We start from the raw sequence: 25,699 nt of genomic DNA, 5'->3' as shown, positions 1-25,699 counted from the left end.
CTTAAGATTCTTTACTGGTTTACCATTGAAAGCAAGAACCTAGAAATACAAAAGATGAAAACATGTTAAGAAGTGCACTCAAAAGTTATTTCAGCAAGTTTAGAACACAATGTGTACTTTGCCCGTATTTCCAGACCTGAGTATTAACAATATTCTCATATCCAATATTAATGTCAGCCGCGAGGACCTAGGACAAATTTTGAGAAAAAAAGCGATGAGTTTCTTGCATTACATATGGTGAAATCGAATGAAATGAAATGGGAAAGATGATGGGAGAGACAACAAGAGTAACCTGAGAAACAACAACAAGCTGTTCATCTACCGATTCTGCCATTGCATGTAGATGCTTGTCCAACAGTTTGACTGGAGTATAAAATTCATAACCCTTTCCATACTGGAGATGATGAAAAAAATCCAGGCGTTTAGAAGTAACAGAGAAATCACTCTTATAGACCCAAGCATAAAGTTCACTTCTCTTAGGATCCCATTTGCCGTAGAAAATCATCACTAGGTTCACACCCTCGTTTGTTTTCAGAAAATATCTCATCTCATCTCATCTAATTATTACAACTTTCCCAACTTTCAATCTATTTTTTCAATCACTATATCCCAGATCGGGTGTGCCCTCGAAGCTATACCCAATGGTAGTCCCAAATAAGTCATAGGAATAAACGCTATCTTACATCCTCTAACATGTCAGCCAACTCCCTAATATTCTAAACCTCTCCAATTGGCACCAACTTAGATTTATCATAATTCACTTTTAGATCAGACACTGCTTCAAAACAAAGCAAACATGCCTTCACAGCCCGTACCTAGTCTCGATCAGCTTTGCACATAATAAGCGTATCATCCGCGAACAACAAATGAGAGATAATGGTGTTACCCTTGCTCAAAAAGCCAACTTGGAAACAACTAATGAACCCATTATCCAACAACGTTGAGATCATTCTACTTAGTGCCTCCATAACAATAACAAAAAATATGGGAGATAGCAGATCCCCTTGTCTCAAACCACGAGAACTCTGAAAGAAACCCTCTGAGCTGCCATTGATCAATACAAAGAAACGTACCGTAGATATACACCAGCTAATCCAAGACCTCTACCTTTCACCAAAACCACACCTACCCAGTAAATATAAAAGGAAATCCCAATTAACGTGGTCATACGCCTTCTCCTTATCCAACTTACACATAATTTGAATTGAAAGTCAAAAAATAAGCTTGTACTTTGAAAAAAAAAAAACTGAAGGCCGAAATATCAACCTGTACCGACCGAAATATAGGCCAGTACAAGTCGAAATTGAAGCCGGTACAGCCGGTATTTGGGCCGGTACAAAATGTATGGAATACTTGTACCAGCCCAGCGGCCGGCAGGGAAAATTTCGACCATACCGGCCGGTACAGTACGAAATTGAAAACCATGAATTGGGCCCTTGCTTGAAACAAGCTAGCCATTAACTTCACACACGGTCCAAAAGAAATAAAATACTATAAATCAACTACAAAAAATCCAAACTCAAATGATTAAAATAAAATAAACAAAAAACATTAAAATAAAATACACCATAACTTTAGCAATTAAATAAATAAAATAATATATATAGAAATATTCCGAATATTGTGACGAGCTCGTAATGAATTAAAACAAGTTTATACAAATTTTGTTCACAAGCCTACATCGAGTCGAGTTGAGATTATCGAGTTTAACTCGTTTAATATTCGAACTAATATTAGTGATTACGAGCAATTCATTTATCAAATAAACCGAATCCGAATCGAATTTATATGAATCGAGCACAAGTTATTCAAGAGCAACTCTGTTCGTTTGCAGCTCTAAATGCAAGAGAATCCTGAGATGGTTTCCTTCAAATAAACGATGGGTGATGCCACTGCATTGGAGGGTGTATTTTTTTAAAATAAAATAAAATTTATTATTCTCATATTTATTCATTTAAAAAAAATGTGAGACTTATCCTAACTACAAATATTATTTATTTTAAAAGATTATACATAATTAAAAATTATAATTTACATAAATAATTTTAATATATAATATTTATGAGAATATCAAGATATTTATTTTCTCAAAACGTTTCACCGAGGAAGAGGATGAGCCATCTCCTTAACTCTTTTTTCTTTCTTCTAATCAAGCTAGCATAATATCAAGAGAGTAGAATGTTGGTGTTACATAGTTAGAAGGTGGATCCTATCTACTGTTTATCAAGAGAATACATGTAGGAACAGTAGTTAAGGATATGTTACCAATAATAAGATTGGTCGTAGCCTATTGAGCAATTAAATGCGAATGAACATCCTCAATGATTTGTGAAATTTGTCAATTTATTGTGATGTCAGCATGTTCGATAGTTGCAGTGACCAGAAGATCATCTCCTTCTAAAATGATTGATTTGAGATTGAGAGAAATTGCATGTTGTAGCTTCACCTATTCATTGATAGTACATTTAGTTTTAAATTTTTATTTTATCTTATTAATACGAGTAGTTTATTTTTCTTAAGAGGGACAATAAACAAAAGAGTAATTCTACATACAACCGTGAAGTGCGTAACCGCTACGTAATCGCTTTGAAAAAGAGTGAGGTCCACTATTAAAAAATTAATTTTTTTCATGTAAGTCTCATATTTTATTCATTTTTTTCAAAACGATTACGCGACGGTTACACAATTCACGGTTGTAAGTATCTTTTCTCTAAACAAAAAGGTAGGAAGTATCACTTGCAAGTGGTTGATATTAGGAATTCCATATTTTTTTCATTGCATGATGTTAGTACAGAATTAAAAAATGATATTTACAATAGTTGATTGTATAAGTACTGTATAATTATTTTAGAAAAGTGAGTAAATATAAAATTTATATAAAAAAATTAATTTTTTAATAATAAATTATTTTTTTCTTCAAAATAATACGCAGTATTTATATATTTCAAGTCTTTACGTAATATTATTCTTTTTGAGTTTTTTTTTGGTTATTGGGTATCGATGCTAAGAGCACTCCCAATAGATGCTTTATAATAAAATTTTCTTTAAAATATAAAAAAATTATCTTAAAAGTATCATCCAATAGATCTTATATTTCATCATTCATTTTACATTTTGCTACAGTAACATGCTAGATGTGGAGGGAATTATTCATCATTTTAAAACTTTTAAATTAGTTGCTCTCTCCTATTATTTGATTTTTCTCATTTATTCAGAAGTCATTTATTTTTATTTTAGATCCATTCTCTCATTTCCACACTTTCTTTTTTGTTGGGCGTTAAAGACAAAATTTGAAGCTGAGTTAATCTCTTATTTTTATTATATAATCTTTTTTTTAATTAATTTATATTTTAATTTAATTTATAAATTTGAATTAATTTAAAATAAAACATAATTATATGATATTGTATATGAAAAGATATTATAAATATTAAAAGATTTGAGAATATCATTAATAGTTAGAAAAAATTTTTGAAATGAATAAAAAATATTAAAAATTATAATATTTAAATGATAAAAAAATAGATAAATTGATGTATAATATATTATAAAAATTAATATATAAAAAATAAAAAAATAAATTTTAACTATATATTTTAAAAGATAAGATTAAAAATCATCCAAGCATGCACCATTCGTGACGGTTCTCTCTCTCTGTCTCTCTGGGCTAGGCACTGTGAGTCTGCGATTTACAGGGGAATACTCGTTAAACCTCGCAAAAGCACAGTTCCTCACAAATCCTATTGATTTGTTGCCCTTTATTCTCCGTGAGTCCGTCTCTTTCTGATTGGAACTTTACTCCCACCGTCGGTGTTTCTTTCAATTTCCCATTTATATACCAATACCCTTCTTAAGATTCTCTCCCCCTTCCCTTTCCCTTTTCTAAATTGCCCATTTCTCAACTCACTTCCATTTTCCTCCTCATGTTTTCTCACTCCTTTGGCTTCTTTTACCTTGAATTTCATCTGGGTGTCTCTTATTTTTTCTGTTTTTGCCCAAAATCTCTAGGGTTTTGTTTTTTTAACCTCTGTTCGCAACTTTGATTCTCACATATTTTTCATCTCTCAGGCCTCATTTCCCTTCAATCTCATTTGGCTAGTTCTCATTCCCTCTATTCTTGCACGAAATCTCAAGGATTTCCGCTTGTTACATTTCCTTTCTTGGGTTATCTCGAGATCCCAATTTTGGTTCTTGGGTTGTGCTCCTTTCTCTTCGATTCACTCTTCTTCTTTCTGAATCTGGATTCGAATTACAATGTCACAAGGCTATGCTATAGAGCTTTACTTCGATCCCGCCCTCGAAAACCAGGTCTTGAAGGCCTGGAACGTGCTCGCTCGTCGCCAAATCAGCACGCAACTCATCGAAATTGAATCCCGTCCACATATCACCCTCTTCTCCAGCCCCTCTATCGATCCGCCGATGCTCGAAAACGTTGTCAAGAGCTTTGCTTCAAAGCAAGAATCTTTGCCTTTATCTTTCTCTTCAATTGGGAGTCTTCCCGATGAAAACAACGTGCTTTTTCTTTCGCCTACGCCCTCGTTGTCGCTTCTCCAGTTCCAGGCGCAATTGTGCGATACAATGAAGAGGGAAGGGATAGAAATAACGGATGAGTATAGACAAGACTTGTGGATTCCTTATTGCGCGGTTGCTCAGCAAGTGCCGAAGACTCGGATGGCCGAGGCATTTTGCGTATTGCGGGACTTGAAGATGCCGGTTACTGGGTATGCTATGGATATAGGGTTGGTGGAGTTTTCTCCGGTTCGCGAACTGTTCTCCTTTGTGCTCGGCAATTCGGTAGAAGCATAAAGTTTCAGAGCTGTTTTTATGTGTTACTCTTTTTTTCTCCCTTATGATTGTGGTGCCTTTGGTGTTACTGTAGATTGATAACATGTGCTATTCAGAGCATAGTCACAAGATTTGCAGTTTATGTTTTTGAATATGACCCTTCCATCTTACTTGCTTTTAGATTGATATTTCATTCTGCTTATATTGAGAACATCATTGGAAATTCTCTTTGGGAGATAAGAAGATTGTCTTCTTTTGCGTCCATTCCATATGTGGAAGTTGGCTTTTCTCTTGGGCCATTGGAAATAGTAGTTGACTAAAACTTTTATCTTACACATTGGAAGAGAGTGAAAAGAACAGAAAGCCTAGTGCTCCAATGTTATTTTCACGAAATCTAGGATCTTGTACGGTTATTCTTGATTTTAGTTTGCTTCGGTGCCTTTTGGTGCTCAAATCTTTGTGTCGGTCATTAGTTTTCCTCTCAGTCATTTATCTCCACGTTTAGGCATCTTGCAGTTCTTGACTGCAAATGTATTGCCTATTGGAGTGTTTTATTAAAGAAATGAGCCCCCAAACTTACAACTAGTTGCATCTCTGCAGATTTTTGGTGTGGCATTGTTGTTTTTTTATTGCACCGAAGTCCCTACCTTTTCTCTCTTGTTCAGCTCTATGAAGGTTGGAATCCCTTATTTGGGTTTGGTTCTCTTCGATCCCGTTTTGCCATTTCAAGGTTTATGTTCATATTTTCTTTTTTTGATAAGTAAATGTTCATATTTGGATGGATTATATGCTTTGCACCCCAGCTTGTCCGCTTTATAATCATCAATTTCCTTTATTCTTTTGGCGATCCCTTATATATGGCATGCACACTTAGGTGTCTCATCTTCTTGATATATTTTTTGGGCTTTTCTTGATAAGATTTTATGTTACTTGTTCCAGAAAGGGGAGAAAAAGTAACCTATTATTGCTACAATCCCTGTTTGCTGTGTCCATATTAAATTGAGGGAGGAAGCTATCCTATGGGACTACAAGATTTAAGTTCTTTTTTACCTACAAAACGGGTCATGCCACCCGCTTTGCCAGTTCATGTGTGCTTGAGTCAGGCTTTGCCTGGATAATGGAGAGGATGTTGGATAGTGGGTAGGTAGATTTGCCTGAGTGTGGTTGATGGATTTGATGGTGGGCAGACTTAGGACAGGTTTGGGACCTCAAATCAAACACAAAATTTTCATCTCACTTCATCTTATTATTATACCTTTTTCAAATTCCCATATAAAATATAATAAATAATTCAACTTTTTTAAATTCCAAAACAATAATAATATTAAAACTTAATATTTTAAACTTCAAAACAAAACACAAAATTCTCATCTCACCCCCCAAACCTACCAACCCCTGTTAACATCTCGTTTGGTTATGAAATTTAGGTTTACAATTATGCGAAAACATAGTATATTTAAAAAAAAAAGGTCGGAAAATATAGAATTCATACCAAATAAAAAACAAATTTAACAATAAATTTCATGCAATCTTCTTAAAATTTATTATTAAAAAATTATTATTTTTACTTAAATCTCATGTCTATTTAGTTAAAAAAAGAATGCAAGTCACCTTCACTTACCTTCAGACTGCATTTTATATCCGTGAGCATGGGATGAAAATGATATAATTAATTCTAGATAGATACGCTTTGGGATCTGCAAAATGGTGACGCTGCTCGTGTTGCTACTTGTTATCAATCATTATTCTCACCTGCATCTTGATTCTCTCCGTACATCAAATACAATAATTTTAAAAAAAATTTACGTAACTTCTTATTATTGGCAAAACTTCTACGCATTTTATTTTTTTAATTTTTATTATTTTTTTCTTTTATCAAATACTTAAGATGTAAATAATGAATAAAAGAATTGAATTAGTTTAAAAAAATAAATTAAAATAAATTTTTAAAATTTTTAAAAATATGATGTGTAGAGGTTGAGAAAGTTGTATATCATTGCTCAATTTTATCTCTGATTTTCTCTGCCACGGTGTTGCCAACTAGTTTATTAGATTCAAATGCCCGGTACAAACAAAAACGGGAACATTATTATGACAAAAAATATATATATATATATGTATGTATTTGTATGCTATGATGTATAATATATAAATTACGCTCCAACCCTTCATCAAGAAATCAAGTCAACCCTGCCTCCTTTCTCAAAACTGCCATAAAAAGTTCACTCCAGGTGTCAACGGGGCCCGGGATGCACCAATGAACACAGTCGTTGTAGCCTTCTTTCCATTTGTTCCAGTGTTCTCCTGGGTGTCCATCCGGTCTCATCAGCATTGCCCTTGTAACATCCACAACTCCAAACCTCTTCCCTTGCTTTTCCCCCACTTTTTTTGCTCTTTCGTACTCTTCTACCTGAACGTTTCTCACTTGCCAATCAAAACTACTCCCCAAGTCTATCTCCTTTTCGCCGAAAGGAGCTGTCCTGTTGCAGTTTCCTCCCGTGTTCCAGAACCCATTAGCAAAGTGAGCTGGTGCAAATGTCCTCAACAATGTCACCAGGTGAGCGCTGCAGTTCTTGCATTCATTTATGTAGTTAAACGCAGCTCGAATGGCCATTCTCAAAGCAAAGTCTACATTTTGGCCAGTTACATTTGGTTCATTGCAATAAACGCATCCTGTAATGTTCTCCCCTTCGTGGAGATACAATAATCGGAAGAACCAGTGCCCAGCCGAGATGATGGCGTAGTCTATATCTGGAAGGTACTTGGCCCAGTTGATGTCAACCTTGTCCATCTGCACGTCGAAAGCGCCGGATCCTGTACCATTTATCATCCTTTCCTCGCCGGCTACAAGGAATTTGCTCCAAAGGACCATGAGGGTGAAGTCATGGCGTGGAAAGTACCATGTCCGGAACCTGTCTTCTGAATCCTTGTAAACATCTTTTGGGATTTCCTCCTGCAACATCAGTGAGTTTATACTGCCTTTCATTAGATAATTGTACGTCTTCACTCACAGACAACATTGCTTTATGAAATATTGATTTCCTTTCAAAATTGGTTTTGGTTTTGGTTTTGATTGTGATCACAGAAGATCACGTGGATCTGTCATACATACAAATTAACTCTCATGCAATGCGTGGCAAACTGCACGTACGTCAAAAAGTAAAATTTTAATATAAAAATGAAAAATTGAAAAAAAATCTTATTATAATATTATTTTTATTTAAAATATAAAATTAATTATTTAGAATTAAATTATAATAATTATGCGAGATGATGTCTAACTCAACTATATGTACAAGACAATTCTCATTTTTCTTAAAGAATTGATTGCTGGATGTACTTGAACGGCCCACATGTGCCTACGTTGTTACTAGTTTTGTGGTCATCATCAACGTTCTGTCATCAGCAGACAGGAACACCAATCTTCAATGCTCTTAGGTTGTCGTTTTCTATTTTTCTTTGGGGGAAAAAACCGATTTAGATATAAATTGGCCGTCTAAATCGACTATATAAATACAAGTTAGATCTCAAAGTGTAACAGCCCGAGAATTTAGAATATTATTCCTGGCTTGGCGAGACTATCGCCAAACTTATTACACATGATGAAAGAAAAAAAAGCCCGAAACTTTAGGTCATTTGTGGCTTAATTAGCTTTTGCCATATATATATATTCGTCAAATTATAATTCATTAACCAGCTACATTAAGTACTGCACAGCTCAGATAAAAAAGAATGCCAAATGGAGTAGTATATAATATATATATATATATATATCTGGTAATTACAATTTAAGTAAAATGGGAGTAGATGTTATATATATATATATATATATATACCAACTGGCAACTGCCATGCAGTAAATTCCATTTATAAGTAAAATTCTTTCCATGCACAAGGTATATATATAATGCCAACTCCATAAGATAATAAAGCAAAATGCTTTCCTTATAAGCACAGCAATTATTCAGAAAAATAGGGGACTAAAAAGAATATTAAGCACATTCGCTGATCAGTAGTACTACTAGATCAGCACGCAAAGAACATATATTAGAATTATTTGATTCATTTTCATGAAAAAACAATTTTGTTTGGATCACTCGTGTCGAATGAACCTCCAGTACCCTCGTGTCTTCTCAAATTAAATTAATTAAGAGATAATTTTTGCTATAATAATAATAATAATAATAAAGTTTAATTGTTTAACTGACCTGTGACAAGAGGCATAGAAGGGATTCGAAATGATTCCGGGCAACAGAGTCACCGATGAATGCCATTTTCTTTTGTTGCACCATTTGCAGAAAGGTCTTGGCATCCATCCTTGGGAGCTCGCATTCGTCAGGTTTCCATCTCCAATTGAGAAAATGCCTGTCTTTCCTCCCATGCTTAAAACAGTTCTTTGACTCGGGAATTGTTGCACAGCTTGAATTGGTATACAAATGCTCTCTTGATTCTCGTACCCAGTGACCCTTAAACAAGTCACACTTGATATCTTTCTCTATAAAATCAAAAACATGTTCAGAAAAAAGACATACAAATTCAGCACAATGCAATTGGAAAAAAGGGTTATTCAAGAATTTACTTTTCTGATCGGGGTGTTGATCATGTTCTTGGAAAAAAGGGCTATTCAAGAATTTACTCTTCTGATCGGGGTGTTGATCATGTTCTTGGAAAAAAGGGCTATTCAAGAATTTACTCTTCTGATCGGGGTGTTGATCATGTTCTTGGAAAAAAGGGCTATTCAAGAATTTACTCTTCTGATCGGGGTGTTGATCATGTTCTTGGAAAAAAGGGCTATTCAAGAATTTACTCTTCTGATCGGGGTGTTGATCATGTTCTTGGAAAAAAGGGCTATTCAAGAATTTACTCTTCTGATCGGGGTGTTGATCATGTTCTTGGAATTGTTTTTCGACAGAATCATGGCCTTGCATGAGTTGTTCTGGGACAGAATCAAGGCCGGCCTGGGGTTGTTCTTTAGTGAGTTGTTCTGGGACAGAATCAAGGCCCTGGGGTTGTTCATGTCTAAAGAAAGAATCAAGGCCTTCTTTGGATATGATAGCCAAAGGGTTTGGAGAATAGAGGAGGAAGATCGTGCTGAAAATGGTGGCTATGAACACCAAAGGCAACATGAAAGGTACCAATCTCCCAATGTTGGGGCATCTCTGCCTTTTGCCATACTGATGTTTTTGCTGGAAAAGAGTGCTTAAAGACTTCATGCTGATCTAATTCCTCTCCACAACTCAGAGAAAGAGAAAAAAAGAAGGGTTTTGAAGTGAGAGCTGATTTCCTTACAAAAACCGATATAATGAGAGGTGAGTTGTGAAGAATCTGTTGCTTCCTCCATTAGATTATGCTGCTTTCTATTTTATGAGAGATGTCCCTCCCTCTCCCTCTCCCTCTCCCTCTCCTCCCGTTTTCCGTTTCATTTTTCTTTTTTTTTTTGTGAACTGTTAGATGTGGAGGTGCTTTTGTGTGGAAAGTAACTTCGGCCGTGTGATATATAGACAGATGGCGCTGCTTGCTGCAAGCTGATTGCATGTGAGTTTTATAGCTGGGTCTTTGCTAATGAGCCTGATTTCACGGCGCGATCTTTTCGGGTTTGCAAATACTAAGCTGTCATATTGGGCTATCTTTAATGGTTGCCACGACGTTACCTTTCCCACTTACCCATGGCAATGGACCAACCATGTCTACTTTTTATGTAAAGTCCCATATAGTTATTTTGTACACATTATGAGTCCTCCCCTTCCCCTAGCTAAGAAGTTTGAACAATTCAAATACTCTTCAAATGAATTTTGATTAATTGTTATATTCTTTGATTTATTGATAGTCGATTTTGCATCATTTACTAATCAAGCAAATTTCGACGTTCATGATCAAGTTTATTTATTTATTTTTTCACAAGTCAAATTCGATTTGAATTTAACCTAATGAGCAATCGTAGAGACGAATACATTTGTAGCCCTAATCTCGTATAGTTATTGTGCACACATTAGGAGTCCTCCCCCTCCCCGTAGCTAAGAAATTTGAACAATTCAAATAATCTTCAAATGAATTTTAAATAAGATCATTTGATTTCAAAACAAAGTGATAATTTGGCCATCCAATTTCTAGTTTGTGGTCTTTCCTTAGATTCATCTAAGAATCCATCGATCAATCTAAGATGAGCTTCTTTCTAGTTTGTTTTCCCATACCCATCCATTCCTATAATTAATCAAATAATTGACTAAATCCAAACAACAACAGAATTTAAAAGGTTTATTTTAAAAAAAATAAAAAATAAAATTCATTGTAGTTTCTGAGAAGACCTTGATCACTAATCAGGGATGGAAGACTTTGGAGTCAATAGGGATCATTTTTTACGTTACTCATTGTAGGCCCTTTTTTCACGCTACTCGTTAGCGATCGAGTGGTGAGAAGAATTTTCAAATCTAAGATTGAATTTGGATTTATTTAGTTCAGTATAATTTTAAGTTGAGTCTAATATTTAAATACTTAACTCTCAAATTATTAAATTTATTTCAATTCAAAACTTCTTTACATGTAGAACTCATAACTTTTTTTAACTCAACACCTCTTTACACGCGAAACTCATAATTTTTTTTAACTTTTCATAAATTAATCTTAACATCTAAACACATCTAAACTCATATTAGGTGGGCTCTACAAAATTCACTTCACCATCTCAACTTAATATTATTAAAAAAGAATTCAACTCATCTAAACCTAACTCAACATTCAAACGGGACCTAAAAATCTATGATGATTTAAATTATTTTAAAATTATAGTTATTTAACACAAAAATTGATGACATGACCGGAAAAGTTCAGCAAAGCCGAATCGAAAACTATACATATGGTAAAGAAGAAGAAATGTCATATAGATAAAAGTATTGGAGTGTTTCTAGCTACTAAATATTTCCGATTAGGGCTGCAAATTAATAAAGATAAATTTTATTTACAATCATGTCAATCATCACTTGAGGAATATATGTACAAACATTTTATTAAATAAAAAAAATTATTTTAAACTCACGAACAAAACACGTATAAGCTCGATTTAGTTCGTTGGAACTTGTTTCGAAGCTCGTAACATACATGTGTTATATTTATTGCATATATATGTGTGTATATATCATCTTAATAGTGAAATCATACTTAAAAATAAATTGTCAGTAATAAAAACATTAAAAAGAATATCAACTCTCCTTAAAAAAAAAAAAGAATACCAACTATTAATCAATGCAACGTTTCTAAAAAAATCCATGATGGGATGTGATTATCAAATAATGGGCCTATTTGGAATTGCAGTATGGGTCTTAAAAAATACTTAAATAATTTTTGAAGTTTTTTAATAGAAAAATTAGGTTATTTGAGTGTTACGTATTAAAACATTTTTAATTTCAAATAAGTTAAAAAATACGTTCAAGAAAAAAATATAATTTTGATGTTTTTCCTCGTATGTTTCTCCGAATAATGCATAACATAATTTGAATATTAAAAACACTATTAATGGGCAAAAATACTCATATAATTCTCTGATAATTACAACTTTTAAAATTGTAAGGATATGCTCATTATTTCTAAAAATTCAAATAATAGTAATTTATACTTTAGAAAATACTTTTTTAATATATTTACAAATAAACCTAACGTGTTTAGAAGTGTTTTAAACATATGGTTACTAAATAATAAATAATTTTTTAATAATAAAATTTATTACTTAAATTATAAGTTATAAGTTCTAAAATTATAAATTATATTTTTCACCGTAATCATAAATATGCACCAAGGATGCAAAACGCGAGGGCCCATGATTAAACAAACATTTTCAATTATTACCGAAAGAAAAATATTAATATATAATCTAAGTTTATCCTCTCATATTAATCGTTTATGTATTTAATTTTTTTAATTAATAATTTAGAAAGTAATTAAGAAATTGATATATTTTTTTATTTCTAAAAAATATTAAATAAATATGAAAATAAAAAATAAAAAAAATAAATTTGTGCTAGCAGCTCGCCAATTGATTATTGCCGGGTCAGAAATTGGCACTATAATTGCCAAAAATTCAAGGACGCTGTTGTTACCGACATTCTTTCATTTTTCTTGTTTTCTTCGTTTGAAGAGTCGACTCAAAAGTCTTGATTTTTGCATTAAAAAAAAGGTGTTGGATACTATGAATAGTCGCGCGTCTGCGCCCTTCGGAAAAAACCTCTGACGTGTCGGGCACTTCAAGCCGGCCCTACCCATATAACAATTTTTCTTTTATAGCCTTAATTTGTTAACTTAACTTTTTTCTGTTTTTTTTTTTTTTTAAACAAGCTTATTTGTTAACTTATCTTACTTATACAACACCGTTTTCCTTCATCTTTCAACCTGGAATAAAAAAAAAAAAAAAAGTAATTTTATTATTTGTCGATTATTTGTTTTAAAAAATACTTTAGTTATAAAAAAAATATAAAAATAAGTTTATAAATTGATATAATTTGACTACGTTCAATTATAAAATTATTTTTATTATAAATAAATCTAATATATTATATAAATTTATATTAATTTATAAATTTATTTTTATAAATTTATTTTAGGTAATAATTTTTTTTTATCCATTGATCAGGAGATCTGGCCTCGTCACTTTGGGCCTTGGGGGGAGGGATATCTCTGGGCCGTGGGGTCTAAAAGGCTTATTTTTCAGCCTTGGGTCAATGATATTTGGGGCTCCCTGTCGCCCATGGAAGGTTTGGACCGATCAAAATATTTCCCAACATGACTTTGGTTGTAGATGAGAAAAATCGCTAGAATTCGTTTGCAATCAAAATTTATTTTAACTCATTTTATTTTATTATTATAATTTTTTTAAATTTTTATATAAAATATAATAAATTTTAAAATAATTTTTTTAAATTTTTACATAAAATATAATAAATAATTCAATTTTTATTCTACTGATTTCAACTCATCTCAACTCGTATCTAAATTCAAACCACTCCTAAGAGTTATGGTATTTGTTCTCTCTTTAATAATGCGGGAAATTCAAATTGCCTAGCTTATGATATGAAAGACAGCATGTTTGCTTTGTGTCGGCAATGCATGACGTGGATTATATTCACTGTACGATAATTGTTGCATCAAGGGGCCCTATTGTTTTGTATATCAAGACTCATTTGGACCGTCTACTGCTTCACCATTTCGAATTTCTGTAGCTTTCAGATTGATCAAGTGATTGGGTCTTTAATTTGGATCACTTGTCCACATTAATCAAGAAGGGCCCTTAATTAGACCAAAATATTACACATTCATCGGTCTCTTGATAAGCTCTAGACTCTTTATGCACGCATGCATTTTGTGATTCAGATTGAGCTGGATGTGTGGGTATTAGAATGTCAATCACAGGGTCTTGTATATTTCTTGAAGACTCTTTGATCTCTTAGAAGTCAAAGAAGCAACAAACTGTTTTGAGATCCTTAACTGAGGCAGAGTACAAAGCTATGACTTCTACAACTTGTGAACTCTCATGGTTGCTCATCTTATTAAAAAATTTTCAGATAATTCATTTATAGCTAGCCTTTGTATTTTGTGATAATAAGGCTGCCCTTCACCCTTCACATTGCTACAAATCCTGTTTTTTTATGAAAGGACAAAATATATAGAAATAGATTGTTACATTGTGAGAGAAAAGTTGCAAGCAAAGTTGATCAAAACACTCTATGTTGCTTCTCAGCATAATTAAATGATATTTTTACTAAAGTTTTTGGTTCTCACCAATTTCATTATTTGCTTAGCAAGATAGGTGTACTAAATATATACACTCCATCTGAGTAATGCTACTTATCATTTCAATTCTCATCATCCTATGATGTGATATTAGATGATTGAAGACTATTTATTATATTTCACTTGTGAATCTATCATCTAATGCTACATTATAAGATGATGAGAAAATAGATGTAAAATAGATTTTTCCTTAGGGCAGTGATTAACACATTGACATTGTATAATGTAAATATATAATAGCTACCTAGGTAGCCAATTTTATGTAATTCGAGGAGAGAAAACTAGTATAAAGAATGGAAGAGCTAGCATAAAATTAAAGTCCCACAGTACTCATTATATATATATATATATATGCACATTAATAAGATGGTGATTTGAAAGTACTAGATATATTATTATACTAAGTTGATGCGTACAGACATGGCCAGGTTAGATGAGCACATGCAGGAGTTCTAGGACGAGTGCCCTCACATGTGAGCATGGCAGGCAACCTAGACAAAACCCTTTAATAGATCGAGATGCAACGTTAAAAAATCTGCCATTTTAGCCTCTGCAACCAGCAGTGGTGGGCTTTGCTAGGTGGGGGGGCTGTCATGTTGCACTGCTTGGTTGCTGGGATGCATACAAATACAATTAAGCCTCCATTGTTTCTTCAACATAATGAATGGGAGAAAAGGACATGCTGTTTATCCTTAGTACTCTTTCTAAAGGGAATACATATCTCTATATATATAAAGAGCCTATGAAACGGAATTTTCTTGTTTTAACAGAAATTTTTTGTTTTAACGGAATATGCTGGTTTTTATTAACTTTCTATCCGTTTGTAATAATTACAGAACACAGGGATACAATTGCATTTTCCTTTACATTCTGTTTATAGCTACTTGTATGATTTCTGTTGGTTTCTATTCTACTATTAATATCTTTAAATATGCTCATAAAGCAGATTTATTATAATAATAATCATAGATTCAATTTCTAATTTAAAAATACGTTATAATAAAAAAACAGATTTATGTAAATTTGTCTTTTCATATTCATTATAATAGAAAAATATTATAATAATTTACAAATAGTATATCTTTCAATAACTTTTAAGATATATATTAATAATAAAATAATAAGATATATGTACTTTATTTTTATTTTAATAAAATATATTAATATTTTGAACTGCGCATACGTGCCACATGCACGTAACATTTTACTAGTATATATATATATAAGAAAGACTTCTCATCGAGGGATACATTCCCCTGCCGTTGCTGAATAGGTTCTACCTAACCTAACGGTTGTCCTGATCTCCTATTTACAAAACCGTGGCCTCCATGACAGAAAGTTCTTTTCTTTTTCACCCTACAGTAACAGTGTTGTTAAGACAGAAAAGTCGACATTACAAACTCAAACGGAGCTGTTTCCTTGAATTGATTAGTACTGCCCATATCTAGACTCTTGAGTAAATGTTCTTCTAAAGGAATGTGACACAGGTGATTCCAAAAAACACTTCATGTGCATTTATATATATATAACAGTTAGTTAACTGACTTCGGGGAATGTAAATTAAATGAACTTTCCACTTAACAACCGACCAGCCTCTCATGTGGTGTCAGATGTGGGCTTCCAAACATCCACTTCAGCTTATTAAAAAATGACACGTGTAGAATTAAATTTTTTATACATTTTTCTTGATTACAATTAACATTTTATAAGAATATGCTAAATGTATATAAAAAAAACTTAAAAAAAATTTATTTCTCCACGTTTCAGTTATTGATAAGCTAAAAATCATGAAATTTAAAATTTAAAATTTAGATTTTAAAAGAAAACTAACAAAATAAATATTATAAGTAAAAATATAAGTATATGTACTCTTTTATCATATGTATTTAGTTCATAATCATGAAGAACAGTTTTAGGCTATCAGCTTAAAATTTAATAAATGGATCTTAAGTTTGTAAATATTCAAAATAAATTCTACTCAATTGAATTGCAGATTCAACAATATCATGACCAAAAGAACAAAAATGTCTTTCATCTATAAGAAATGATAGTTATAATCGTAAGTGTGTAAAAGTCGTGCAATCATTTTGAAAAAAGTGAATAAATACGATACCCACATGAAAAGAAAATAAATTTTTATTATTGGACCTCATTCAATTTTAAAGAAATTACACAATATTTACACATGCATTATTCGTCGGCCTTAAAATGGAAATGTATTCCCCGGTCGTTGCTGCCATGAAAATGGACGGTTCCAACATGACCATAGTAATTGCAAGGTTGACACGAGAATGGAGGAGAATTGAGAGAGAACAAAAATGGAGAAAAAAAGAGAAGGAAGAGAAGAAAAGGAATATACCGAATGAAATACACAATTCAACTCATCACTCCAAAACGAACCGTTTTATTTAACATCAAGTAGATGATTGGTCTCCCAAATCGGCTGTATTTAAATTTTTCTAATATTTATTAAGAAAATTTATGAGACAGCTTGTACTACTGTAAGCACAGAGTTTAGGATTTGAGAGATGAGTGGAACTCGAGCCACGCAACCTCGTGCCAAAGAAAGCGCGTCATTGCTCGTGCATGCTCACGCGAAGCAACGAAATTAAGCAATTATACTGTCGACGCTAATCAAGCGGTCAAACATGTTTTACATGAAAAAGCAGAAGCAATCAAGCAAATCGATGACAAAAACTGCATTTTTCCCGATTGCGCACTCAATAAAACATCATGTCCAGACTAGATGTAACTTAACAAAAGACCATTGAGGACCTGAGGTGCAGATAATTGGAATTAAAAAAAAAAGGTAAAAAATAAACATAAAAAGTCGCCTCTCGACCCAATCATTCCGAAGTATCATGTGTTTGTGCTTGGACTTGCTACGAGAGCTTACTTACATACAATCAAACTCATATTTATTTAAATGTTATAAGTTTATATGCATCTGACTTAACCATACCGCGTAACATGATTATGGCGGTTAATAATATAATCCAAACAAAACCCAAAGAAGAAATCAAGAAGCTTCTTTGTAAGAGGTGAAAAAGGTCTCTCTCTCTCTCTCTCTCTCTCTCTTTTTTTTTTTTTTTTGCAGCAATACATGGTGCTTCGGTGCCCAATCAAGAGACAGGAAGAACCTTTTGTGGGGGTTGATCTGTAGCTTGGCTGTACCTGGTTGTCGCTGCCACACTTTCATGACTGCTCACCAGACTAATTCAAGCTGGACATTCTGAATCTCTGATAGCTTTACTTACCTACCTTTAAGCATTAGGTTTACTTTGAATTCTTTCTCTGCTCCTTTTTTCTTTCTTTTTTTCCTGCCTATCAAACACGGGTACTATTGCCAGTTGATTGGTCTTTACAGTATTCAGTTTTATAAGTATATAATAGAGTCGAACCTTCCAATTCTTACTGCATACAAAAGGAAAAAAAAAAAATATATATATATATATATATAGTGCCTTTGTTCTTCTTTATTAGTAGCTCGCTGTGGCAAATGAGACTCGGTGCATGTTCCCTCTCTCTCTCTCTCTCTCTCTCTCTCTCTGTTGCATCATGCTTTGACCTGAAAGGCTGAAATATCAATTGTCAACTTTCATACTCAACTCCTTATGAAATCTGGGATTCTGTTTCCACTCTGATCTCGAGGATCCAGATTTCAGAAGATATCATATAAAATTGGAGCTTTTCGTGGTTCTCTTCTCCTACTCTCTCTTCAATGATGTCATACCCGTCTCATAACTAAATTTCCCAGTTCACCCCCAATCCTCATCGCTTCTTTTCCAAAATCTTGCTCTGGGAAGCGATTCTTTTTCAGCTTTGTATCTTGTGAACTTGAATTCCGGGAAAAAGAAATGGTACCCAACTCTGTTGTGGTCACGATTGAGAAGCCTAGCAACTTCTCTTTACTGGAGGTCAATGGTTCCGATTCATCATTGTTCCGGGATAAACAGAAGGCTGCAAGTCCCAAGCAGTTTTCATGGGTTCTTCTTCTCAAAGCTCACAGATTTCTGACTGGTCTTTCATGGCTAGCCATGGCTTTCAGGGCCATGTTTGCTTCAATTAAGAAACGCATTGCCTTGTCTGATGTAAGTGAGGAAGAACCCAAAAGCAGAGGAAGGTTGTACAGATTTATCAAAGTTTTTCTACTCATTTCAATTCTAGCTTTGGTGTTAGAAGTCGTTGCTCATTTCAAGAAATGGAATCTGCAAATGATACAGCCTTGGGAGGTTCAGGGTCTTGTGCAGTGGTCCTATGTGGCTTGGCTGTCTTTTAGAGTAGAATACATTGCTCCTTTTGTGATATTGCTTTCTAAATTCTGCATTGTGCTATTCTTGATTCAATCTCTCGATCGGCTAGTTCTATGTTTCGGGTGCTTCTGGATCAAGTACAAGAAGTTGAAACCCAAAATAGAAGGAGAAACTTATGATACTGAGAATTCATCTAGTTTCCCGAAGGTTCTGGTTCAGATTCCCATGTGCAATGAGAGAGAGGTAACAGTTCGGAGCCAGCTAGTCTTTCTCTTTCTTCTGTGTATTGGTGCATGCTTTTTGTATATTTTGGATCTTTCTGAGATTTAATTATTTGTTCCTGCATCAGCTTGTATATTGAAATTTGACTCATTTCACAGTGCTATTAGCAATCAAATTCAGGACACAATTAAATCTTTGCGAATTTTTTTTTATCGCTTGTTGTACTCTGTTTCTTATTCTGGTACTGAATTTGTAATGTTTGATTAAGGTGTATGCGCAATCAATTGCTGCTGCCTGTGAGCTCGATTGGCCGATGAACCGACTTTTAATTCAAGTCCTAGACGATTCAGATGACGGAAATCTACAGCTTCTGATAAAAAACGAAGTTTCCTCTTGGCACGAGAAAGGGATCAACATCGTATACAGACATAGACTCATCAGAACAGGCTACAAAGCTGGCAATCTAAAATCAGCCATGGCCTGTGACTATGTCAAAGATTATGAATTTGTTGCAATTCTCGATGCAGATTTCCAGCCCAATCCCGATTTCCTTAAACTGACAATTCCTCACTTCAAGGTAATAGAAGCCAAATGAAAATACAAGATTTCCTTACGGTACTCTTTTCACGATAGTTACTCTAAGGATGATGTGAACTTTTTACAGGGAAATCCTGAGCTGGGTCTTGTCCAGGCTCGCTGGTCATTTGTGAACAAGGATGAGAATCTGCTTACAAGGCTCCAAAACATCAACCTCTGCTTCCATTTTGAGGTGGAACAGCAGGTGAATGGTGTTTTTCTCAATTTCTTTGGATTTAACGGAACGGCAGGTGTTTGGAGAATCGAGGCTCTGGAGGAATCAGGAGGCTGGCTGGAGAGAACCACTGTCGAGGATATGGACATTGCGGTTCGAGCGCACTTGAATGGATGGAAATTCATGTTCCTCAATGATGTCAAAGTGCTGTGTGAATTGCCGGAGTCTTATGAAGCTTACAAGAAACAACAGCATCGCTGGCACTCGGGTCCCATGCAGCTCTTCCGCATGTGCTTTCCTGCTATCATAACTTCCAAGGTTTTGATATTTTAGTCTGTCTATTTTGAACTGAGAATTGTGAATAGATTTTTTGAACTTTGGATTTATCTTTGTGCAGATATCGATGTGGAAGAAAGCCAACTTGATATTTCTTTTCTTTCTGCTAAGGAAACTTATACTTCCCTTTTACTCATTCACATTGTTCTGTATCATACTTCCATTGACCATGTTCATACCTGAGGCAGAAGTGCCTATTTGGGTAATCTGTTATGTCCCAATTTTCATGTCTCTTTTGAACATTCTCCCAGCACCCAAATCTTTCCCTTTCTTGGTTCCATACCTACTGTTTGAGAACACAATGTCAGTTACAAAATTCAATGCCATGGTCTCTGGGCTGTTTCAGCTAGGAAGCTCTTATGAGTGGGTAGTGACCAAGAAGACAGGAAGATCATCTGAATCAGATTTGTTGGCATTTGCCGAGAGGGAATCCAAGTCTTCAGGTGAAGAGAAGATCCTTAGGAGGCATTCTGAATCTGGTTTAGAATTGTTGAGCAAACTTAAGGAGCAAAACGTCCCTTCTGTGAAGAAGAGAAATAAGCTCTATAGGAAGGAACTTGCGCTTGCTTTTCTTCTACTCACTGCATCTGTCAGGAGCCTCTTATCGGCACATGGAGTTCATTTCTATTTCTTGCTGTTCCAAGGGTTGTCTTTCCTGGTTGTGGGCTTGGATTTAATTGGAGAGCAGCTGAGCTGAAATGGAAATACATTGAATATACTGAAATTAAAGAGCAAAAATGGAAATTCCCATATATTTATTGTTGTAGTTGTTTATTATTCTTATTATGCTTAAAGACTTCTGCTTTACAGACCTCCGAAAGGAATTTGTTGGCTTTCATGATGAAAGAAGAGCTGTTGGGATGTGAAAGACTATAAACTGATAAAGTAATTCGGTTAAATTGAGAGAAAATGACGATCTAGAAAACGAGTGAGATGGATTATGGCAGTGAAAGATGCATATCCTAAAAGGATAAAATGATCAGGAAAATAGATTCAAACAGTCTAGAGATTAGTCTGGACTCTTTTCTGCGTGAAAGAATTTCACTGCACTTAAAGTCTAAACCCAGGACGATTATCTCGCAAGTTGCAAGAGGAAAGAATGATCCTGCTATTTATTAAATAAAAGTAGAACAAGCCCTAAACCAAATGCCTTATCTTTGTATTCACAAACAAGGCAATTCAAAAATGTCATTTTTGTTCGTATGAGACCTGGTACCATATCAATATGCGGTATCATTGGGACTTGTCTGGTTGTTGAACACTGGCAAGTTGATCACCATCCAACCTGGAGATATAAAGCTTAGATTTTGTGTCAATTAGTTGTAAACTACATCTCTATTATTTTACACCGACTTGACTTTATCTCAAGAAGAGGCATTCTTGTTTTCCATCCAAATTTTTTTCCAATCTTTGCCCGTGAAAACTGCTTTTGAGTTTTCTTTTTGAAAATAATTTATATGTAAATTTGACCGAAGCGGTGTCGTGGTGTAGTTGGTTATCACGTCAGTCTAACACACTGAAGGTCTCCGGTTCGAGCCCGGGCGACGCCATTTTTATTTTATCCCCACAAGTTTTTGCTCTCCCAGCAACGCAGCGCCTTTTGACGGGGGGCTTGGACCGCTTGGTGATAGACAGAATAACGTTATTTACAAGTTCCCCCTCTCGCTTTCAGGTCTGGCACTTCCCATGTCTCTCTCCCCAGTCAGGGTCTTTTTCAGCTGGTTCTGAGAATTGGTGGCTTTTCCTAGCATATGGTTCCTTGCAAGCTCCATGCTTAGAAAACTCAGGAAAAGTGAAAATCTTTTCTTTGTTTGTTTTTCTTTAATTCATATTGTTTTCCTACTTATTTGTATGGTATTGACGGAGATTTTTTGTGCTGCCTTGGTGCGAACGAGTAAAAGCTTTGGAAAAAAGTTCCATTATATTTTGATTTTCTATGCCGTTCGACTTTATGGCTATGACCTTTCTTCCACATTATGGAAAGTTTTTCTCTTTTTGTATTCTTTCTAAACGTGTTATGTATTCCAATTAGGGAATTGGTTGTTCGTCGCATAAGAAATGTTTGTCAAAATGCCTTACTGACTCATGCATTGCTTCTCAAACCTTAGCGTCTATGTTGAGGAAAATGCTACAGTTGTCGTGGCAGTCGCTCTGTCGTCGTCGTGTATTATGTGAGCGGCCCGTGCACATTGGATGCTTGATGGCTAGGACCTATTATTTACACTTGGAACAGCGCGTACTAATTATTGAAGTAACAGATTCAACTATATCTCATGCAATGTTATGCCCATTTTGACAGTTAAAGAGACGTGGAAAAGATGGTGTCTTGGGCTACAGCAACGTTTTCATCGAATCAACTGATTCCATTTTCTGCTGCTGTTAGTGCAGCGGCTGCTCCTTATTCTAGCTGCACCGCCAATTTCTTGGATGTATGTAGTCCAAGAAGGGGCAGGTTTGATTTCTTTGTTGCCAAGAACCACTCGAGAGTGAGGACTTCCGTGGTTATGTCAAACCGAGTTTCTTCGTTGCAAACCCAACTGAGTACTTGGGAAGATCCTGATGATGGCAGTGGTAGTGAATATGATGAGGAAGATGAGGAAATGGAAGAAAATGACTTGGATTATGAGAGTGACTGGGAGGAAGAAAGAAATGTCTCAGCTACAACTAGTGTTGAAAAGCCGACAACAAACAAGTACGAGGAGGATCTTGTAAAAGGTTCTTACTTTGCTAGAACCTTCTATTCTTCAACTTTCGTGTTTTTTTGCCCTTTCAGGATAGTGAATGCTTTTGAAGTGGAAAGAAGCTTGAAATGCATCATTATTCTTTTATTTATCTATTTTTTGGTGCATAATACGAAAATAATTGGTCTCTGATTGTGCAAGCGTTGTGAAGTATGGCATAAACCAAGTTACCTCAAAAAATTATTTGATCTCTTTCTGTTGGAAACTATTATTTAGTATTGATTCCTTTACGACACCATTGCACTTTTTTATCTGACTAATCCATCTGCAAACCCAATTACCCAAGCCCAAGAGCTTCATACTCTCAAAGCATGTATTGGGTTTGTGTGTGGTCCCAAAACCATGGCATAAAAAGCATTTGTGTGCGATATTTCTTTCTGTTGTTTTTTTTAATAGAGGGTGGTGGGAAGACATGCAGAATAAGCATTCTGCCAATGGTGACGGGCAAAGACAACATTCCATCTTCTCAATCATTCTGATTTCCTTTTTTGTGTATCAAAGGGGTATCTGACTTCTGTAAAAGAGCCAAAAATCCTTTCCTCTTGTGGTACCTGAGTACAAGCTCTCACTTGTCACAGACTGAAATGGAAAAGTTCCATTTAGGTTTTGTAGTTAGTTATAGGACCATCTCATCTAAAAGTTTAATTATTTCAAACTGAGGAGCATCTTGTTCGTTGGATTCTGAGGTTGCATTGGCCCAAATAGACCCCTTGTTTTAGCTGCCACTGCATTAATTTCAAGTTAAAGCTTCTTTCCAAATTGCTTACTGCTAGAACTATGAAAAATATAAATTGTTTCCCATTGAACGGATTTTTCTCTAGAGATTTTGGTGCACTGCATCTTTTCTTTGCTATATGAGTTATATTGAAGTTAATTACACTTAGGGGTTTATATGCTTTTGGCTCCTGTGTAAACATTTGACCAACTGTTATCAGCTATGCTAATTACTGCAGAGGTGGAACAGCTTTTGGGACCCGAAGAAAGAGCAACTTTGCAACAGAATGTGACACCTAACCTGGGAAAAATATCAACAGTAAGCGTTGAAAACATTGAGCAGCTTTCTATTTTTTGCTCCTTGTTTTGCATACTTGGTAGAAAATCTCACTTGCTGGTTAAATATCTCCTAGTTTATGGTTATCACAAAAACCATAGGGAGCAGCTCATTTGTGGAAGTACCTACAGCTTGCTATGGATTTTTATCCTTGAAAATGAAAATATGATGGAATGTCTATCTCTTTTCCGTACTTTTACTTCTTCTACCCCAATCTTTCAGGCAAAATGGAGCCCTCTCCATACTCTTGCGCTATCGGGGCAAATACCTTTCATGGATAAGCTAATTGAAAATGGGCTCAACATTGATGCTGTTGATCAGGTGAGGTTTATTCATATATTAGTTCAACATTTATGTCTGGACCCAAAAATGATATATAATTTGGCAAAACAGGATGGCCTCACAGCTCTTCATAAGGCAATTATAGGCAAAAAGGAGGCTGTAATTAGCCATCTTCTAAGAAAAGGTGCCAGCCCTCATGTCAAAGACCGGGTGAGGATAAGATTTTCATTGTCATAAAGCAAACTAGCGGCAACAGTTATACCTTAGGAACTATGGTTTTATATCTTTATCCTCATGTCAGGATGGTGCTACTCCACTTCATTATGCGGTTCAAGTTGGTGCCATGCAAACTGTGAAGTTATTGATCAAATATAAGGTGGATCTAAATGTTGCAGATAATGTGAGTAGTCATTAAATTTCCTTATTGTCAATATCCTGTGATGTTTACCCTTATAGCATGTTTATGAATTCTTTCAGGATGGATGGACTCCATTGCACGTTGCCATCCAAAGTAGAAATAGATATATAACAAAAGTTTTGTTAGTCAATGGAGCGGATAAGAACAGGAGGAGTAAGGTAAATTCTAGAACCACATGTTTCCCTTTCAAATTGTAATGATGTCAGTTCTAGCCCCTTCTTTTTCAGCTCAACTATAGTTTTATTGATATGGAGAGAATCTGGGTGAATGTGCTCAAAAGGAGTCTTGTGATTAACATAATGTTTCTCTTGGGGAAAAAAGATGTGGTTAACTTTGTAACTACACTTGCAAGGTAGTTAGAGCTGATATTTTCTTTGAGCTTATAAACCTCGTGTCAACTGCATGACATCCTTCTTTACCTTATGATGTTTCATCAATTTTTTCTCTTGTTAACCTCTTTGGTGGAGCATGAGAATTGATAAGTAAGGAGTTTCTGCTTTGTGCTTTCAGTGAGGGTATAATTATCATTATTGGCTTAACTGCTTTCAGGATGGAAGAACACCCCTGGATCTGAGTTTGTGTTATGGGAAAGACTTCAAGTCATTTGACCTCTCCAGGTTACTGAAGGTAGTCCCAGCTGACAGAGATCTCTGATGGAGACGGGAATGCCACGTTGTTGAGATAAAATCTTCAGCTGCAAGAATATGTCTGGAGATTTGTGTACTAAACTTCTTCACAGGCTTGCATTCTGAGGTGGTGTGAGAATTACTTCTTGATTGTTTAAGTTCCTGGTGGTGGTGCTGTGAGAATAATCTTGATCCTGAAGTTTCATGAGGGGCTCATTCATGTCAACCTCCACATTGATTGGGATGTGAAGAATGATGCTATTGCCAAAGGACGAACTTTGTAGTATGTATAAAAATATGTCTATTATCAAGGAATGCATACTTTGATGGGCTATCCATCCTGGGTCTCCATGTCCATTCTATGATGATACTTGATGAAATTGGTTCCTTGTTTGCTAATTACTCCCTGACGCGGAATGGGCTCTTCTTTTTTCTTTGGCAAAACAATATGTTTCTC

General features: G+C 34.8%; 4 protein-coding genes and 1 non-coding gene across 9 annotated transcripts; 4 read left to right on the top strand and 1 right to left on the bottom strand.

The window, feature by feature from the left end:
* The first annotated feature begins 3,624 nt into the window (after positions 1-3,624).
* On the top strand, positions 3,625-5,077 carry LOC108999627. The gene has a single exon (XM_018976534.2). The coding sequence runs from the start codon at positions 4,255-4,257 to the stop codon at positions 4,804-4,806; it is 552 nt and encodes a 183-aa protein (XP_018832079.1). The 5' UTR covers positions 3,625-4,254; the 3' UTR covers positions 4,807-5,077.
* A 1,728-nt stretch (positions 5,078-6,805) lies between these two features.
* Positions 6,806-10,195, bottom strand: LOC108992785 (protein ALTERED XYLOGLUCAN 4-like). 2 transcript variants are annotated; one of them, XM_035687862.1, is made up of 4 exons: positions 9,674-10,195; positions 9,365-9,616; positions 8,994-9,280; positions 6,806-7,738 (listed from the first exon to the last, which is right to left on the bottom strand). In XM_035687862.1, exons 1-4 carry the CDS (start codon positions 9,996-9,998, stop codon positions 6,965-6,967), a joined length of 1,638 nt encoding a protein of 545 aa, XP_035543755.1. In that variant the 5' UTR covers positions 9,999-10,195; the 3' UTR covers positions 6,806-6,964. The 2 variants fall into 2 exon arrangements, with proteins under 2 accessions (XP_035543755.1, XP_035543753.1); XM_035687860.1 differs by having other exon boundaries at positions 9,365-10,195.
* Positions 10,196-18,034: 7,839 nt separating this feature from the next.
* LOC108992765 (xyloglucan glycosyltransferase 4-like) lies at positions 18,035-20,973 on the top strand. The gene is made up of 4 exons (XM_018967404.2): positions 18,035-19,058; positions 19,306-19,614; positions 19,702-20,106; positions 20,186-20,973. The coding sequence occupies exons 1-4, from the start codon at positions 18,420-18,422 to the stop codon at positions 20,819-20,821; spliced, it is 1,989 nt and encodes a 662-aa protein (XP_018822949.1). The 5' UTR covers positions 18,035-18,419; the 3' UTR covers positions 20,822-20,973.
* A 627-nt stretch (positions 20,974-21,600) lies between these two features.
* Positions 21,601-21,674, top strand: TRNAV-AAC. Its single transcript has one exon. It is a non-coding gene; the product is annotated as a tRNA-Val (tRNA).
* LOC108992864 (ankyrin repeat domain-containing protein EMB506, chloroplastic) lies at positions 21,673-25,644 on the top strand. 4 transcript variants are annotated; one of them, XM_018967565.2, is made up of 8 exons: positions 21,673-21,796; positions 22,424-22,839; positions 23,819-23,898; positions 24,139-24,237; positions 24,310-24,408; positions 24,500-24,598; positions 24,676-24,774; positions 25,166-25,644. In XM_018967565.2, exons 2-8 carry the CDS (start codon positions 22,443-22,445, stop codon positions 25,268-25,270), a joined length of 978 nt encoding a protein of 325 aa, XP_018823110.1. In that variant the 5' UTR covers positions 21,673-21,796; positions 22,424-22,442; the 3' UTR covers positions 25,271-25,644. The 4 variants fall into 4 exon arrangements, with proteins under 4 accessions (XP_018823110.1, XP_018823111.1, XP_035548416.1 ...); XM_018967566.2 differs by lacking the exon at positions 21,673-21,796 and adding an exon at positions 21,799-21,916; XM_035692523.1 differs by lacking the exon at positions 21,673-21,796 and adding an exon at positions 21,927-22,295.
* Positions 25,645-25,699: the final 55 nt, after the last annotated feature.

Source organism: Juglans regia, chromosome 1 (genome assembly GCF_001411555.2).
Source record: "Juglans regia cultivar Chandler chromosome 1, Walnut 2.0, whole genome shotgun sequence".
NCBI classification, from domain to species: Eukaryota; Viridiplantae; Streptophyta; class Magnoliopsida; order Fagales; family Juglandaceae; genus Juglans; species Juglans regia.
This window is presented reverse-complemented; position numbering and strand designations above follow the sequence as displayed.